The sequence below is a fragment of the Neltuma alba genome, unplaced genomic scaffold (assembly GCF_004799145.2).
Source record: "Neltuma alba isolate B1F8T4 unplaced genomic scaffold, ASM479914v2 tig00010569_pilon, whole genome shotgun sequence".
In the NCBI taxonomy this organism is placed as follows: domain Eukaryota; kingdom Viridiplantae; phylum Streptophyta; class Magnoliopsida; order Fabales; family Fabaceae; genus Neltuma; species Neltuma alba.
Window position 1 is genome coordinate 320,916 of NW_021635435.1, and position 19,530 is coordinate 340,445.

At 36.6% G+C, this 19,530-nt stretch overlaps 1 protein-coding gene across 1 annotated transcript; it reads left to right on the forward strand.

Annotated features, from left to right (window-relative positions):
* The first annotated feature begins 11,907 nt into the window (after nucleotides 1-11,907).
* Nucleotides 11,908-17,205, forward strand: LOC114757146 (uncharacterized). The gene is made up of 11 exons (XM_028946138.1): nucleotides 11,908-11,981; nucleotides 14,126-14,392; nucleotides 14,483-14,963; nucleotides 15,075-15,272; nucleotides 15,349-15,884; nucleotides 15,978-16,059; nucleotides 16,150-16,239; nucleotides 16,351-16,626; nucleotides 16,708-16,820; nucleotides 16,907-17,003; nucleotides 17,080-17,205. Exons 1-11 carry the CDS (start codon nucleotides 11,908-11,910, stop codon nucleotides 17,203-17,205), a joined length of 2,340 nt encoding a protein of 779 aa, XP_028801971.1.
* The last annotated feature ends 2,325 nt before the right edge of the window (nucleotides 17,206-19,530 follow it).

A 19,530-nucleotide genomic window follows, 5' to 3' on the forward strand; every position in this document is an offset into this window, starting at 1 on the left:
ACACATCATTATCATACCAGTCATCATCATATTCATCTCCATCCTAAGCGACATTTCATCATAAGCACCATTTTCATCTACATGCTTACTTAATAATGCATCATATTACAAGAGATGTCATAGGTTTAGTAACGCCTCTTTTTCAAGTCCTGTGACGGTAGGCACTCCCAACGCTCAGTGACGGCTTGTATCTGTCTAAAGCCCTGTAATGGCAGGCACTTTCAAAGCCCAGTAATGACTGGTACCTCCTTTTAAAGTCCTGTAATGACAGGCACTCTCAGAGCCCAAAAACAGCTGGCACCTCTTCAAAGCCCTGTAGAGGCAGGCACTCTCAAAGCCCAAAAACAGCTAGCACTCTCAAAGCCTAGTAACGGCTAGCACCTCTCAAAGCCCAGTAGTAGCTAGCACCTCTCCAAAGCCTTGTAGCGACAGGCACCCTCAAAGCCTAGTGGCGGCTGGTACTCTAAAAGCCCATTGACGGTTGGCACCTTTCCAAAGCCCTATAACGGTAGGCACTATCAAAGCCCAGTAATGACTGGCACCTCTTTTTAAAGCCCTGTGATGGTAGGTACTCTCAAAGCCTAATAACAGATGGCACCTCTCCAAAGTCTAATGGCTACTAGCACCTCTCTAAAGCCTAAACAGTTGGCACATTCTTTAAAGCCCAGTATTGGTTAGTACTCCCTCTAAAACTCTGTAACGACAGAAAGTCCTATACAAATAGGCACTCCAAAATGTGTGGACATTCAATTCTACTGGCTTATTTTCCTTGTCTTCTCTCTTATGAACCAAGTAAAGAGGGGCATGGACAGTGTATTTTGTCCAAACCTTCTTTAGTCTCTAGAACAACTTGGTTCCATCTGCTTGTGTTGCATGTTTAGTCAGACAAAATAGGTGTTCTTGTCTTTACTTGCTTCATAGGTAAGAAACTCACTTCTCTCACCTACGAACAAGTAAAGAGAGGCAACTGTGAACACCCAATTTTCTCCGAGCCCTACAAAAAATATTAAATGTAAAGGAAATTAAAGAAAAAAAAAGATAATAAAATATTAATATCTTTCTTGATTCTTTCTTGGAGGCTAAGTTTGAGAAGTCCACCATATGGCATATCAAAAAAGGAAAATTAAATAAGAATGTCCCTCTTACAATAAATGGTAATAAATAAAGGATAAGAATTAAAAGTCAATTTAGGAAATGTGAGGTAGACACATTAAAGAGGAAAATAAGAAAAATTAAAAAATAAAAATTTCTCACCTAAGTTGATTAGCTCCTCAATTTAGAAACATTTTTGGAGTCCTAATAGTAGAAAAAATAAAAAATTAAAATTAAAATTAAAAAATCACAATTTGATGATGATTTAATGCAGTAAGGGTTACAGAAAGACACTTAGAATTTCCCAGTGAAGAAAGGAGGCAAGGTAGAGAACTTTTCTATTATCTTGTTTCATGGCAATAAGTTGGGTTAGGGAAAGAGAGAGGAGGTCTAACGAGACAAAAATCCCTTGTTCATTTTCTTCTTTCTTCTACCCAAGGAAAGCCTACGCTTTTGTGATTGTTATCACATTTATAAGCTAGAGCAAAGATGGCTAAAGGGTTAAATCCAACATAATTTTAGTTAATTCTCACTACTAACTCCCCTTTCTTTTTTATTTATTCAAAACATGCCTTTATCTATTTATCCCCCACATGTTCTTCTCTTTTAATTTTCATTTTATTTCATTTATTCTATTTTTAATTCATGTCTTTGTACCAATATGTGTATATAGTTTTTATTTATTGGCTTATTATACAATGTATTTTTTTAGCCAATTGATAAGCGGAGCATCAAGTGTGAATTTTCATTCCTATCTATTATGCTCAACTTGAGTTTCATGTTGACTTTAGTGTTCTTTCTTTTTGTTTTCAAAAGTGCTTCTCTTTTTAAAATCTTTACTGTGTGAGGTTTTCAGAATCTCTGCAAGTATCTAGATTCATTGGTAAACTGTGTGAAACTATATGAGTCTCCGTAGGAATACCAATGTGGTTGTGCAAATTTTCCTTTTGAAATAAAAAGAAAGAAAATAAGTTTGGCACCATGTTTATAAATAAATATTAGAATAGAAAATGCTTTTGAAATATGTATGTGTAATCTCAAAAATGTGTTTGAGCCATGTGAGTTTTTTACAACCTCCGTAGGCTCAAACGGTTATTCTCCCGTGGGAGGTTATGGGAACCTCCGCAGGGAGGATAATCCAAAATTTCTTTCAAAAATACTTTTAAAATAAAAATAAAAAACTTTTTTTCATATATTAAAAAATATAAACCTACTAAAAACACTTTTTTATTGAATAAATATTTTCTAAAAAATACTAACCAAGTGACATGTATTTTTACCCCCAAACTAAGTGGGCTTTGATCCCTCTAAAGGGTATATAGGCCCTAAGTTCTTATCATAGGTCAAGTCCAACTTTATAAAAAATTTATTTTTTTTGCTTTTGTAAATAAATTTTTTTTTGTTTCTATTTTTTTAGGGTAATTAAAATATAATTAAGAAGGCTATATTAATTGTGACTAGTTGACTTAGGGCAACTGTTCTCTTGAACGGGTGTTATAGGGTGCCCAACACCTTCCCCACACACAATCGACTCCCGAACCCCACCTGGTTTTCGTAGACCATTTTTTTTAGGTTCCCAACATTAACCTTTTAAAATTTTAGTGGTGACTCCTCTCTCTTTTCCTTTTACGGGATGACCAGAATCCGGGCACCACAGCTGGTATACTAAGATTATTAGGGGCCTCAGGCTTGAGTTGAGAGAGAAGGCAGCCTTCAGGCAGATTGAGGTCTTCAACAAGATAGTAGAAGCCTGCCATATCATTGAGAGTGGCCAGAATAATCATGTTCTGGCAAGGCAACCCCTAGAGCTCAGAAACCCTTAACAAGGGCAAGTAAGGAAGGAACCTCCTATGACAACGGTAAGAAGCAAAGAAGGCTTAATCCTAGCAGGAGGTCGAGGAGGGGAGCTAGACGAGGCGGGTCTCCTAGAAAAAGAAGGAATGTGATGTTTGTGGTAGAAATCACAAAGATCAGCTATGCACAATACGCTAGAACGTGTTCTATGGATGTGGCATGTAACACCTTACGTTTACGACCTTATATTGTGTCAAGTTAAGACATTCGGAAGCGCAATTTAAGGTTACCGGGTTGAAAAACCTGAATTTGAAAATTCTTTTCCCGCATTACTATTCACCGTAACCTTAAACTTGGCATAACTTTGGAAAATTATAACTAATTCTAGAAAAATTGAAATAAGGTCGTTCCAAGTCTCACTCGAAGCTCTTAACATCATCTTTCAAGGAAAAATGACCTCAGGTTCCGATTTAATCAGAAACGCATCCGTTTTCAATTTCGAAAAGTACTGTTCATTTGGTCATTTTTCTATTTTCCAGGATTTTTGCCTAACTTTGGAAAGGCATAACTTCTTACACAGAGCTCCGATTGTGACGCTTTACCACTCATTTTAAAGGGAAAAATAAGATCTATTTACATACCAAATTTCAGAGAAAAAGTCAACCATTTGACCAGGGTCTTTGTTGGTCAAAGTTTGGTCAAATCTAGACCATTTTTATCCCCCTTTTCACTAATTCTAACAGCATTTCGTTTTTCACTATAAGCATACCATAATTACACATAAAGCTACTCTACCATTAATATACATTCAAAAAGGTTATCACATCATGTGTTCACAATGAGAGTATGCTTACATGGCTTGAAAGAGAAAGGTTCAAAACCGTATAATACAATACATAATTCATAACTTCCTCAAGCCATGATTATTTCCTTTCCCTTCTCCTTGGCAGTAGTGGCACCTAGGATATCATGTTATAGGAGGAATGAGATTTCATAGAAATCCCAGTAGCATTGAACATACAATCATCAAGTCAACATGCATAAGATGTCATGCTACATGCAGTATAATAACATTTCTAGTCTTTATGCCATGCCATAACCATTCTGTATCCATGTCATCATATCATGGAGCATATAATCATTCTGGTCTCAACTCAATCATGCAAGAGCCAAGGCATACATTACAAGGAGTTCACATCATCTGTACATAAACATTCTCATGGCACATAAACACACATAGCAGAAACACCAAATGCAGATCAACAAAATAATTGCAGTTCACGCTACCTCAATTCCACGCTTAATGTTTCCTCCTTGTTCCCTTGCTTGAGATCCTCCTAGGTTTCAAGAAAATTGCCTATCAACCATACAGTAAGGGTATGGTAAATTCCATATCCAGTATACCATTCTTTCTCAATATAATGCTACCCTTGTGCCTTTCAATTTATAATTTCTATACCTTTCCTAAACCTTTGACCTTGGTTTGACCAAGCCTTAATCCTCAATTAAGGTCTTGGAATCCTTCCTTAATCCATGATTAATCATGCTTTCTTAGTTAATCACTAACCCTTAATCCTTAATCCAATATTTAATTAAGGTCCTCAAGTCACATAGTCATTAGTACAACATAATCTTCTAAGATTAAATCACTAATCCCTTATGGATTAACCCTTAATCATTCTCTACTCAACATGATTAACCATTAATCACTCTCTAATCAACATGATTAACCATTAATCATTCCTTAATCAACATGATTAACCATTAATCATTCTCTAATCAAATCAATGATTAAGCTTTAATCAATCCTTAATCAACATGATTAATCATTAATCATTCTCTAATCAATATAATTAAGCTTTAATCATTCCTTAATCAACATGATTAACCATAATTAATCATCCTTCAATTAGCATAAATAATCACTAATTAATTAGGGTAGCTAACCTTAATTACTTACTAATCCTTAATCAAATAACATGATTAATCTTAGCTATCACTAAACCATAATTAATCAAGGTAATTAATCCTAATCTTCCTCAAATAAACAATCAACTAAAAATAATTGACACTTAGGGAGATAAACATACCTTAATTAGCTCTTAACCGACGATTAGAGGTGTCTAACCTTGCTTTCTCCCTTTCTCTCTCTTCTTTCTTCCTTTCTCTCTCCTAGAACTCAAGAACACAACATTCCCTCTCATGCAAAACCTCTTGGCCGAATTCTTCATGGAAGGGGGGTATTTATAGGCTTTGATATTTCAAAATGCCAAAAATGCCCTTCGGGAAAAAGATGCGATCTCGGCCGTCCATTTTTTTCTACTTTACACATGGACAAATCTTAAGGCACACACCATAAGAAGTTGACACATGGATGGACACCTAATCACCATGTGATTTTCATGTGGAAATAAAATATTATTTTATTGTTTTGTCTCTTATTTCCCTTTATGCCCTTGAACAATTTGAAAAATTCCAACTTTGTCCTCCCCTTCTAATTTTGGCCGAAATATTGCTCTCAATATTGGAAAAAAAATGACTCATCCAATAATCAGTGCAATCCACTGATTATTTGTGTATTTTCGGTCCGATTTTCCAACAATCCTGTCCAATTTACTGTCACAAAATTTCAATTTCAACACCTCATTAAATTCCCCTCATTCCAAGGGTAATCCTTAATTTTTCTCAAGTTTTACCTCCCTCTATAATTTTCTAAATTTTATCCTGTCAAAAATCACTATTCTACCGATAATAATTCGGTAATAAATATTCTTTAAGCTAACCTTTGTACGTCCAAAGGTGGGAAGTAATTTTATAAATTAGGATAATATGTCACATAATTTATCCATATTTTTTCTTGAATTTTTGAGGCCTCTATATATTTTAAATAATGGAAATTGGCTAATTTTCCTTAATTAACCAAAAATTCCAATAATTACAAATAATTCCCTGATAAATTATTTTTAATCTTATATTCATCTTCTAAGCCTCAAACATTATTCTGTACCCTCCTTTCTATTTTTCATGATTTTCTGGGAATTTTCAGGAATTTTGGACATTATTTCCAATACTGTCCTTTCTTAACCGATCTTTTCAAAAATGACCGTTATGTCCCTATCCTGATTTTTCCTCATAGCCTGGATCCTCTACCAGTCTACTATACTATTTGGCCTTAGTTAGTCACAAATCATTCATCAATTAGAATAAAATTATCAGGGTGTGACATGGCAAGATGGGACACTTTACTTGGGAGTGCCTGCAAGACGCTAATAGTTTGAGGCCCGTGACTCATGTAAGAGTATTCACCCTTAATAGAGATAAGGCCCATCAGTCGCCTGAGATTATACAAGGTATGATTAGTGTCCATGACTACCTTGTGCATGCTATGTTTGATTCGGGCACCGGGCACTCCTTCATCTCGTATGATTATGTTGGGCATTTAAGCCTCACTGTCAATGCTTTGCCATGTGATATTTATGTTTCCACTCCCACTGGTGCCAATATTTACACTTCTAATATTTGTTTAAATTGTATTGTTCGATATGTGCATTGTTGTGCTATGTTAGACCTTATATGCAAGCCATTCTGTGATATTGATATTATTATTGGCTTGAACTGGTTATCCTCACATAATATGCTCCTTGACTATAAGAACAAAACCCTAATTTTTCCTCCACAAGAAACAACCCCTTGGACACAAGTAAAACTAAATTTTGTAACTGAGGCTTAAGCGGACAGATATTTAAGGCAGGGTTGCCAATGGTATATGGTATTCTTCTCAGTACAAGCAGAAATTAAAGAGGGGATTGAAGAAATTCTAATGGGGTGTAATTTCCCCAAAGCCTTTCCAAAAGAAATCAGTAGACTACCACCAAAAAGAGAAGTAAAGTTCACTATTGATCTAATACTGAGGACAGAACCAATTTCTAAAGCCCCTCATTGGATAGCTTCAAATAAGATGGCAGAGCTAAAGAAGCATATAGAGAAAGAATAATTAAGAAAAGGTGTGAAAATGATATGAAATAGCCCTTTCAATGGTGAAACTTCATGCCAATGTAATTCTTTTCAAACGAATGAGTTTTGGCCTGAGACTTGGCAGATGTATAGAACATTATTTTAGCTTTAAAAAAAGGGGTAATTCATCAAAATTGAAGTTTTGCACAAAAAGTTATGCTTATCCAAAGTTAGGCATAAATTCTAAAAAAATTGTAAATTTACCAAATGAACAATGCTTCTTTGTGTGAACTTTGTAAATGATTGATAAAGGCTTAATACTAGAGAGCAATTTTTCTCTAAAGATCATGTTAATAGATTTAAGTAGAACTTGGATTCACTTCATTTTGATTTTTCTAGAACTAGTTATGATTTTTCAAAGTTTAGCCTTGGTTTAGGGTTACATAAATAGTAACCCAAATTTATATAATTTTTAAGTTTGAATTTTTCTAACTCAAGGCCTTAAGAAGTGGTTTCAAATGGTTCTATTTGAAAGGTTATGTGGTCTAAAGGGGAGGTGTTACACAATGTAATTTTTCTATAATTAGTTATGAATTTTCAAAGTTTGACAAAAAATCTGAAATTTATTAATAAATAGTAACCCAAGAATCAAATTTCAAATTTTCAATCATGGGCTTATTTCATGATCCACTTGAATGTAACACTTGTAGGTGCATACAAAAAGGATTTAAGGAACTACAGGGAGTTTAAGAAAGGACTTTTCAATATCTCAACATCTTCATAAATCTCCACCTTACCAACACCAACACCATCACCACATCTTCTTTACCCCTCTTCCTCTTCATAATTTCTCCTCCTTCCTTCTAATTGTTGAGGCATGACGTAATGACTCGGGTTTCATGTTTTGTAAGTAAAAAGTTGTGGTAGTTTTCTTACTTTGATCTTTTTCATAATGTGTTTTAATGGTTTCATAGTTCTATGTTTTGATAATTGCTTTATGAACTTATTTATGTTGTTTTGAATAAATTTGTGATCAAACATTTTAATCCTTTCTTTTGAATATAATTTGAAGTTCTTCATTCATATCACTCTTCCTTTGTATGTTCAACTCATGTTTTTCTATTAAGTTCATAGTTAAATTGCATTGTTGTCGATATTAATAAAATATTTGTTAGAAACTTTTCATAGAATAATTCTTGTTTGATAATTCTATTTTTCAAAGATATGATTGATGATTGGATTTACAAGCAAAGTGGATTCTAGATTCCTAGGTTCCTAGATGTTTTGTGAAATAAATAATTGTACTTAGAGTTCTCTAGGGGTATTTAATTTTGATTTTGTCTAATAACATGCTTACTTCACCACAGTAGTTTGTGTGACTATGAGAGGTTTGAAACTCTCCGTAAGTAAAGTGGGATCTAGCATTTTGTCTTGGGTTCCTTGTTCTTCTTCTTGTAGCTCACAGGGCCAAAGTGTTCCTTCCTCCCCTTCCATCTTATTCAATAACACATGTTGGACAAACTTGCATATATGTTCCCTAATCTCCTCAAATTTCTCATCCAATTCGTTTGAGATCCTAAACATCATCTTCTCCATGAACAATTTCTGATGTCGTGCATTACAATGTTCATGCTTTTCTTTTAGAGCACATCTATGGTTGTCTATGTTTGGGGTAGGTATGAATGCAACTAGCCTACTAGTTTGAGACCAAAGAGGTTGGGGTAGACGTAGGAGATATGGTGGTAGAAAAGGTTCACAAGGTGATGATTAGTAATTGGAAGGTAAGTTCATATGACATGAATGGTGATTGATGATAGGGTTCATATGATAAGGAAAGTACTTCAAATGGTAGTCTATGTGGTAGGGGAAATGGAGTCAAAGTATGAGTTATGAGAGGTAGAAAGGTATGCTCATGATGTGGTCTAAAGGTTGGATGTAAGGATGGTTATGGTGGGCTATTCACCCAATCAATGCCATGATTATGGTTGTGGAGGGAGGAATTAGAATTTTAATACTCCAAACTGTCACACTCAAAAATTCTATAATTAAGAGTAAAGAAATCCTTGGACATTTAAGGGCCAGAATAGTAGAAGAAATATGAAAATTTGAGAAAAATATGTTAGAAATTCCCAAAATTTAGCAAATAATTATGGAAGGTAGAGAAAATTTTGAAATTATGATGGAAAGCAATAATTATTGAATATTGACTAATTAGAAAAATTACTCAAAAATAATGATGAAAAAATATTTTCAAACCTCAGAAAATTAAGAAAAAATAAGAAAAATATTTTCAAATTACCCCTAGAAAAATTACAAAGGAATTTAAAAGGGAATTAGGCTAATATTGCATTTTATTTGGGAAAATTCTAAATAAATATGTGGAAGGAAAATAAAATTCAAGAAAATTTATATGACATCCCAAAGAATTATAAGAGATTATGGGATTAAAAAGAGCCCCATAAATATTCAAGATATTTCCTAATTCCTATGACAAGTAGAAAAACCCTTAAGGAAAGGAAAATGGTTTTTGTTTTTATAAACTATTAGGAATTTAGGATTTTAGCAAAAGTGAGCATTTTAGGAAGAGAAATAACCGTTAGACGGAAGAGCTTCTAGCCATTGAGAGTTCAGTAGCGTGTTTTCCCAATTGCAACAGTATTCGCCATTAATGCTTTTGACATGGTAGGTTACAAGTTACTTAAATAACCGTTGAGCTTGCTTCGTATTCTGTATCAATACTTCAATCTAATAAGATTTTCATTCAGAATGAAACTCAGGAAGATAACTGATCAAATGATAATAATATTCATATGGTAGATGAGAAGGGAATTAATCAAACATCAGATCCAATAACTATGAAATGAACATCCTTGATCAAAGTCATGATCGATAAATGGTTTATCGATTGTGTTATCGATTAATTAAGATGAAAGATCTTGAAACAGATAACTATGTTTATCGAACATGTTATGGATTAACTCATGATCGATCAAATGATCGATAAATGAAAAAAGTGACTTGAGAAAAATCATCTAGAGAAAAGGCTCAAGATCACTTATGATTTTGAATCCCTCAAAATAGAGAATTAAGATAAATAGTAAGGCTCAGAAAAATTCGAAGAGAAATATTCAGAAAATTTTTGGATTTTACCGTAGCTTCTTGTTATTGAAAGAACTGAATCATTGATCGAATAAGTAATCAAAAAATGTTTGATCGATCAGGTTATCGATAAAGATAAGAAGAAGAGAATTTGATTTTCAAGATACATTGATTGAATACTTTATCGATAAATGGATGACAAAAAATTTGATCGATAAAAAGAGGTTGAACAAAGATTTTCACAAAGAGCACAAATCCTATGATAATCGAGTAAGTGATCTTGATAAAAATATAGTTGAGAAACTTAGTTTTGAAATGCCAGGAAAATGTTTGATCAATCACGTTATGTGAAAATAGAACATTCAGAAGAATGGATGATCGATCATTTTATCGATAAATCAATGATCGATCAAGTGATCGAAGAAATGCTTAACACAGTTTAAACCAGTAAAAGGGTAATGATTGATCATTTGATCGACAAACTATTGATCCATCAAGTGATTGATAAAGTATTTTTCAAAACACTTAAACAGAAGGAAAATATCGATAAACGGGTAAGTTATTATGCAATGACAGAATAAGTTATCGATAGAGCTGTGATTGATAAAATGATAGATAATTGGTGATTGAGACAAAATACAACGAGAATAGGAAGCTTTACCATTTTTCTGTCTTCTCATCGATGACTTATTTATCAATCATGTGATCAATAAATACTTACCAAAAATTGTATCCCATTATCTGTCAATTGTTCGATTATTAGATTATTGATCAATTGATCAATAATTTTCTACAGACTTCTATACAAAACATTGTTAACAATGATCGATCAATTAATCGATCAACACATATAAATTGATTTATCTATCAGGTTATCGATTAACATTTCTGCTAAGTTATTTGTTTACACAGGAACTTTATCTATCATGTGATCGATAACCCTTGATTGATTAGGTGATCGATCAGCTAACTAAAACACAGATTCCTTAATCTATTATCATCAAAACCTTAAATCTAACACTATATTAAAGACTGGAGGAGTAACATTTTTCCTTTAGTGTTAAATTCTATGGCATATGGTCTTTTTATGGGAAATTTCGCTTCCCCTTAAGTATCTACTTTTCATATAGTAGTTTCTTCATAATTCATCACCTAGATGTTAATTATGGTTTTCCTTTAGCTTCTTAAAACAGGAAACTTTAAATCATGTTTTAGCTACAATATCTTCATTTCCAAAGCAATATGTTTTTGGTGTCTTGTCCAATGATTAAAGAAGGGAAAATTTCACTGTAGGACCGCAGAAGACAAAAAATTTCAAAGAGCCCCCAAAACATTCTGAAATCTCACTGCAGGACCAAGGGGCCAATCTGATATTAATTCCACAAGCGAAATGACGCCACTGCCCCTCATTTTACTTCCGCTGAAATTTGAAAATAAGGCGAAAAAGCGACGGTCAAAAGTCCTCCCGCTCTCTCTCTATATGCGAACGTAACCCGTGTGCGAAAAGTGTTCCCTCTCCCGCTCTGCGAACGTGCAACCACTCTGGGAAAACTGCTGCGTCTCTCGGTCTGCGAACGTGCTACCACTCTACGAAAAATCTGCCCTCTCCCGACTGCGAACGTGCTACCTCTGTGGGAAGATTCCTGCCTCTCGCAATCTGCGAAAAGTGTTCGACGTGGCCCCCAAAAATTCTATCAGCTTCAATCTGCGGGTTCGTGGTAATCACTAGAAGCGGAAGGAGAATAAGAAGAGGCCGACAAAGGAGGAAACTTGCAAGGCTATCGACAAAGAAGGAAGAAGCAGGGCGAGAAGAAGTCACTGATTTCCATTTGGTAAGCTTCGCGGTCCCCGTTAAATGCAGTAGATTTCTTGCATTTTGTTTTCATGGTAGGTTAAGGAGGAATGACCCACTGAAAGGTGGGTGTGTTTGGTAATGACATTTAGGTTCTAACCCAGGAATGATTACCAATGTGTCACATAGTGTTCGGCCATTTCCCTGACTGCCCTTTAGCAAATGCTCCTGATTTAGTGAGCGAACGCTTGTGAGTGTAGCATGAAGAGTTTGTGTGGGGGCTAAATAAGAAAGTTATTAATTATTTAGGGAAAAATTAGTGTTGGTAGTTAACTGCATTGCTATAGTGTTTGTAGGCATTTTGCAGGAATAAGGAAAAGAATTGGGAGGGGCAAATGTTGTCGTATGGATTAGGCAAATGAGTTTGTTTTGTTTGGTTTATCCCGTTGATCGTTGGAATGTGAGATTTTGTGGGCTAACAATGGGAGTTAGTCAATTGACGTGAAGAATTAGTTGACTAACCAGTTGCATGTGACAACCTCATGTGTGCATATATCTGTCAACTTAGGCAATTTACACGAAGAATCAGTAAATTACCAGCTATGTTTGTTGGAATCTGATTTGTAGTGGCCTCGCAAGGAAAATTAGGAAATTGACACGAGGAATTAGGGGTTTATCCAGTTAGCTTATGTCAAACAGTTTTCATGTTTCCGGGAATCTGTCAAGTTAGGAAATTTACATGGAGAATCAGTAAATTACCCAGAAAGTTTGTGGGAAATTGGTGTGCAGTTGCCTGACAGGGAAAATTAGGCAATTGACACCACGAGTGAGCTGGATTTCCACTTAGCTTATGTGTAACTGTTTGATGCGTGGTGGACTGAGAAAGTTAGGAAATTTACCTCGAAAATTAGTTAATTAACCACCTCTGCTGCATAATTGCATGTTTGTGGGAATGTGGTTTGCAGCGGCCTCACAGGGAAAATTAGGTGATTGAGACGAGCAATTAGGTGAATTTGCACTTAGCTTCTGTTTAAGTGGTTGATGTGTGGTGGACTCTGGAAGTTAGGGAATTTACATGAAAAATCAGTAAAGTAACAACTGGCAATTCAAAATTTCATGTTTGTTGGCATGTGATCCGTAGCGGGCCTCACAGGAGGAATTAGTCAATTGACACGAGGATTTAGGGGATTATCCGCGCAGCTCCTGTCTGACGGTTTCATATTTTTGTTGAATCTGTCAAGTTAGGAAATTTACATGGAGAATCAGTAAATTACCCACAAAGTTTGTGGGAAATTGGTGTGCAGTTGACTGACAGGGAAAATTAGGCAATTGACACCACGAGTGAGCTGGATTTCCACTTAGCTTATGTGTAACTGTTTGATGCGTGGTGGACTGAGAAAGTTAGGAAATTTACCTCGAAAATTAGTTAATTAACCACCTCTGCTGCATAATTGCATGTTTGTGGGAATGTGGTTTGCAGAGGCCTCACAGGGAAAATTAGGTGATTGAGACGAGCAATTAGGTGAATTTGCACTTAGCTTCTGTTTAAGTGGTTGATGTGTGGTGGACTCTGGAAGTTAGGGAATTTACATGAAAAATCAGTAAAGTAACAAAAACTCAATTCAAAATTTCATGTTTGTTGGCATGTGATCCGTAGCGGGCCTCACAGGAGGAATTAGTCAATTGACAAGAGGATTTAGGGGATTATCCGCGCAGCTCCTGTCTGACGGTTTCATATTTTTGTTGAATCTGTCAAGTTAGGAAATTTACATGGAGAATCAGTAAATTACCCACAAAGTTTGTGGGAAATTGGTGTGCAGTTGACTGACAGGGAAAATTAGGCAATAGACACCATGAGTGAGCTGGATTTCCACTTAGCTTATGTGTAACTGTTTGATGCGTGGTGGACTGAGAAAGTTAGGAAATTTACCTCGAAAATTAGTTAATTAACCACCTCTGCTGCATAATTGCATGTTTGTGGGAATGTGGTTTGCAGCGGCCTCACAGGGAAAATTAGGCAATTGACATGAGCAATTGGCAGAATTTTGACTGTTCGCCGGTGTAATTGTTTGATCTGTGTTGGAGTGTGAAAGTTAGGGAATTGACATGAAAAAGTAGTTAATTAACCACCTCTGTTGCATAATTTAATGTTAGTTGGAATCTGATATTTTGTGGCCTGACAATGAATGTTAGCTAATTTACACGAAGAATGGTGTCATTATCCAGTTAACCTGCATGTAACAATTTGATGTCCTGTCGTATGACAAGTTAAGGATTTAACAATAATAATTAGTGTGTATATAATTTCCGGGTTTATGTTACAAGAAATGTTTGGATGGTATGAATGTTGCTGTTTAATGTACTAACTAATGACTTTGTGATTATTGGATACAGGAAGAAGATGGGAAAAAAGGACGCACAAGTTACCGGCTGGAAAGTATTCAAGGGAGAATATTGGGAGCAAAAGAAGCAGGAGATGCATGGAAATATGGGAGCAATCACAGATGCAGCTTCAGCAATTTGGAGGGAGATGAGTGATGCTAACAGGGAGCCGTACAGGAAGAAGGAGGAACAGCTGATAGAGGAGAAGAAGAAGAAGGAGAAATATGTGTCCCCATTTTCTACTCGGTGCTCCCCCACAAAATTCAAGGAAGTGGCAAAGTTTATAAATGGCAAAGAAAATTTAAAGCGCAAGGTAGAAGAAATGGGGTTTGGTCATCTTCTTGGTATTACTTTGAATAAGTTGCCCAGAGATTTATGTCTGGAGTTGATTCATGCATATGACCCCCCAAGTAAACAAATTACCATAAGGGGGAAGACAAAGAAGGTCACGTGTACAGATGTTAGGAGGGTTCTTGGGTTACCAGATAAGGGCTCCAAAGTGAAGTTGGATGGCTTCAAGGATGAAGTAAATGAGCTGAAGAAGGACTATACTCCACTGACATATTCTCAAATTGCGGAGAAGATAAAGAGTGATGAAGAAGATGGAAACTTTGAATTCTATTTTGTTCTTTTCACAGTGGGCACTCTTCTTTGTCCCACGGGAAGTGCAAGTGTGAGTGACAAGGTGCTAAAAGTAATGGCCTGCACAGAAAATAACTGGAAAAAATTTGACTGGGCTTCCTTTGTGCTTGACGAGCTCAGTGAGGAAATTAAACGGTACAATAGGAGCAGTAAGGAAGGACAGACCGAGAGTGCCAGAGTCGTCGGAGGGTGCATCTACTTTTTATTGGTACTTGCATATTTCCTTACAAAATATGGCCTGTTGGATATGCTTTGAACATTAAACTGTTGATGTATTATGTAATTTGAGTTTTGAGTCATATTTTTTCTTTCTCTGCAGTTGCACTTCCTGCAAAGGTTCCCTCTACAGGGAGGTGAACCAAAAGACAAAGACGCCGTCACACATTGGGATGATAAGGCTGTGAAGAGGAGAATTGATGCGGAAAAGGAGAGTCGACATGGCATTTTCTACAGTCCACCCGCTGCTGAAGTGAATGAGTCAACACAACCGGGGAGCAGTACAAGTTTCCATCATCCGGTGAGTAATACCAATGTGATAATGTCTGTTGGTGAGACTTAATATCTGTTTGATGACATACATTTACAATGTGCAGGACATTAAGGAGTTTTGGCTCAATTTCAACACCACATTGAACAATGAGATGACCAAGATTCAAAACTTAGTTTGTGATGAATTAGTTAAGCTGGAAAATAAACTTCTTAACCGGGGAGGCAATGAAGAAGAAGGAAAAGAACACCACACTGAGGAGGATGAAAATGAGCGGCCACAACATGATGAAGTTATGACTGTAGAGAGCGGAGAAACACATGAAAGTGGTGACAAATTGCATGATGATGAACAGCAAGAAGAAGAAGAAGAAGAAGAAGAGGAAGATGAAGACGAGAACGACAATGTGAGAGAAGATGAAGCTGCAGATAAGGATACTGAAGATGAACAGGCAGCTCAAACGGAAGAAGGGAAAATGGTGGGCAAAGCAGTGCAGCTACCCACAAGGAGGTCAAGTAGACGTAAAGTCCCAGCAGTTAAATCTCCTTACATGTCTACTTATGGCAGAAAGGTGAAAATGAGTGAGAGGGATGCATTTTATACTGTGTGTACTGAGTGGTGTCAACCAGATGAGGCTCAAGAGTAAGTATAGTCAGTTATTATGGAAAAGACAGCCTGTGAATAATACTACTATGCAACACTGACTACTTATTTTCACTTTCATATTTGTTGTAGGGTCATGGTAGATATGTTTGGGCATTTGGCAACACGATCAGACCTACAAGCACTGGGTCCCAGAAGGTGGATAAGCAACAGGGTACGTGCACCTATTCAAGTTACATCAAAGTGGCCATATATGGAATGTGCCACAATTTTAATTTAATTTTCCTGCTCCTTTATTCTACAGATCATGACTCTGATTGCCCACACCTTGAACGCTGACCAACATGAGAGTGCCTCTGCGGTTAAAAGACACATATTTGATGCAGATTTCACGGTTAGTGCTATCCCCTGTTAATGGATCAATGCTTTAAATTGTGCAATAAAGTTATCGATACAGTTTCTTCACTGACAATTTGCATTGCTGTGCAATTTGCTGTTGTGATAGGCAAGGATGGTGCAGCAACACACAGCATGGCAAGTGGACAAACACCTGAAAGAACTACTTCCCCAACACGTGGGATACAATTTGGCTGAATGTGAATACATATTTGCACCTGTTGTGTTTGCACTGCATTGGTTTTGCTTTGTGTTTGAACCGAGCACACTAAAGTTTTATGTGCTGGACTCTCTGCGTGGTGGTGAGGATACAATGAAGCACCAAAAGAAGAAGAATAAGTCTGATCCAGCATTAAAGGGGCAGCAAATGATGGCGCAAACTTTTGTAAGTGGTGTAATTATTCTGCTACTTTTGTGTTGGACAACCATAGTATCCCCTGTGTGATAATCATCTGTAATTGTGTAGAGGGCACACTTCATTGAAATCCTAAGGACAGTGAAGCCTGAGCTGGAGGGGTTGGCCAACCCAGATTCAAACAATGACATCTTGTATCCCACGGTTCATGTTCAAGACAATACGTGAGTCTTTTGTTCACTGAAAGTTATTTGTCATAAATTATAATCGACATACATAAGGCAGCATAGTGATGTGTTCATTTTTTCAGTGATGATTGTGGGGTTCATGTCATCACATATCTAAGAGAGTGGCCCAACCCACAAGAGAAGGATGGAGTTCTATTCACCATGCCTTATTATACAGCAGTAGGTGTTGAATTATATATTAATGACATCATGCATTTGTGTCAACTTACTGAGAACAGTTGTTGTTGTCCCATAGGATCAATACACATCTATACGGTGTGAGCTATTGTGGTGGCTCGTGACGCATCAAAGAAACATCAAGTCAGATGCTGTTACCAAACACCTTGACCACATTAACAGACAACGCAAGAGAAAGCGATGACTGATCAAATTCCTACCTTGTAGTTTTTGCTGATAAGCACTGTAATTGTTGTTGTGAACACTGTATGCGGACTAAAATGTTGTGCATACAAACGATGTTAATGAAGACTGTTTTGATGGATTCATATTATCACTACTTGTTTACTTTCATTAGATGTACGGTTAACAACACAAATTAGGGAATTTGCACCAAAAAAACAGGAATTAACACCAAATGTTCGTCCATTTCCAACTGAACAACCTACATCAGGGATTAGACCTTTGCACGAACGATTAGACAATTTGCAAGAGAGACAAATAAGTTAACAACAGAAATTAGAGCATTCACAAGTGTCGTTCATCTGCTGAACAACGTGTCCTCTTAAATATGCAAGTGCCCTCCTTCACCTGAATAAGGTGTCCATTTCCATGAGGAACTAGGGAATTTGCTACTCCGATACATATATTCACAACTGTAATCAGTCCATTTACATGTGCCGTCCTTGACCTGAACAGGGTGCGCATTTGCAAGGGGAACTAGGCAATTTGCTAAACACATACCTATATTCACACGTGGAATCAGTCCGTTCACATGTCGACTGGTCCAGCTGAAGCATGTGTCCGTGAGGGAACAAGTGCGGGAGAGCGCATTTGCAAGGGGAACTAGCCTATTTATAAAATACATACCTATATTCACACGTGGAATCCGTCCGTTCATATTGGCAAGGGGGACTAGCTAATTTGCAAGACACATACTTGGCTTCACATGTGGACTGATTCACCTGATGCATGCGTCTTCCTTAAGTGTGGGACAGCCCATTTACACGTGGGACTAGACAATTCGCACCATACATGCATATTTTCACAACTATAAATAATCCATTTGCATCTGACCTACTCGTACTGAAGGAGGTGTCCGTGGGTGAACAGCTGTGCAAGGGCCCATTTGCAAATGAGATTTGACAATTTGCCACATACATACATATATTTACAACTAAAAATAGTCCATTTGCATGCGGACTGATTCACCTGGAGAAGCTGTCCAAGTATGGTTTCTTATACCATTTGCAAGTGACATTCGACAATTGGCAACATACATATATATATTCACAACTGTAATCAGTCCATTTACATATGACGACCTTCACCCGAAGAAGCTGTCCGTCAGTGGACAGGCAGGGGAATCTCCGTTTGCAAGTGAGATTACACAATTTGCAACATACATACAAATATTTACAACTAAAAATAGTCCATTTGCATGCGGACTGATTCACCTGGAGAAGCTGTCCAAGTATGGTTTCTTATACCATTTGCAAGTGACATTCGACAATTGGCAACATACATATATATATTCACAACTGTAATCAGTCCATTTACATATGACGACCTTCACCCGAAGAAGCTGTCCGTCAGTGGACAGGCAGGGGAATCTCCGTTTGCAAGTGAGATTACACAATTTGCAACATACATACAAATATTTACAACTAAAAATAGTCCATTTGCATGCGGACTGATTCACCTGGAGAAGCTGTCCAAGTATGGTTTCTTATACCATTTGCAAGTGACATTAGACAATTGGCAACATACATATGTATATATTCACAACTGTAATCAGTCCATTTACATACGATGACCTTCACCCGAAGAAGCTGTCCGTTAGTGGACAGGCAGGGGAATCTCCGTTTGCAAGTGAGATTACACAATTTGCAACATACATACAAATATTTACAACTAAAAATAGTCCATTTGCATGCGGACTGATTCACCTGGAGAAGCTGTCCAAGTATGGTTTCTTATACCATTTGCAAGTGACATTAGACAATTGGCAACATACATATGTATATATTCACAACTGTAATCAGTCCATTTACATACGATGACCTTCACCCGAAGAAGCTGTCCGTTAGTGGACAGGCAGGGGAATCTCCGTTTGCAAGTGACATTACACAATTTGCAACATACATACAAATATTTACAACTAAAAATAGTCCATTTGCATGCGGACTGATTCACCTGGAGAAGCTGTCCAAGTATGGTTTCTTATACCATTTGCAAGTGACATTAGACAATTGGCAACATACATATGTATATATTCACAACTGTAATCAGTCCATTTACATACGATGACCTTCACCCGAAGAAGCTGTCCGTTAGTGGACAGGCAGGGGAATCTCCGTTTGCAAGTGACATTACACAATTTGCAACATACATACAAATATTTACAACTAAAAATAGTCCATTCGCATGTGGACAGATTACAGCCTAACATATCCTGCGACAGCTATAGTCACCTACTGTCATGAAATTTTTCAACTATTGACACCACTATACAAAATATAATCGAACC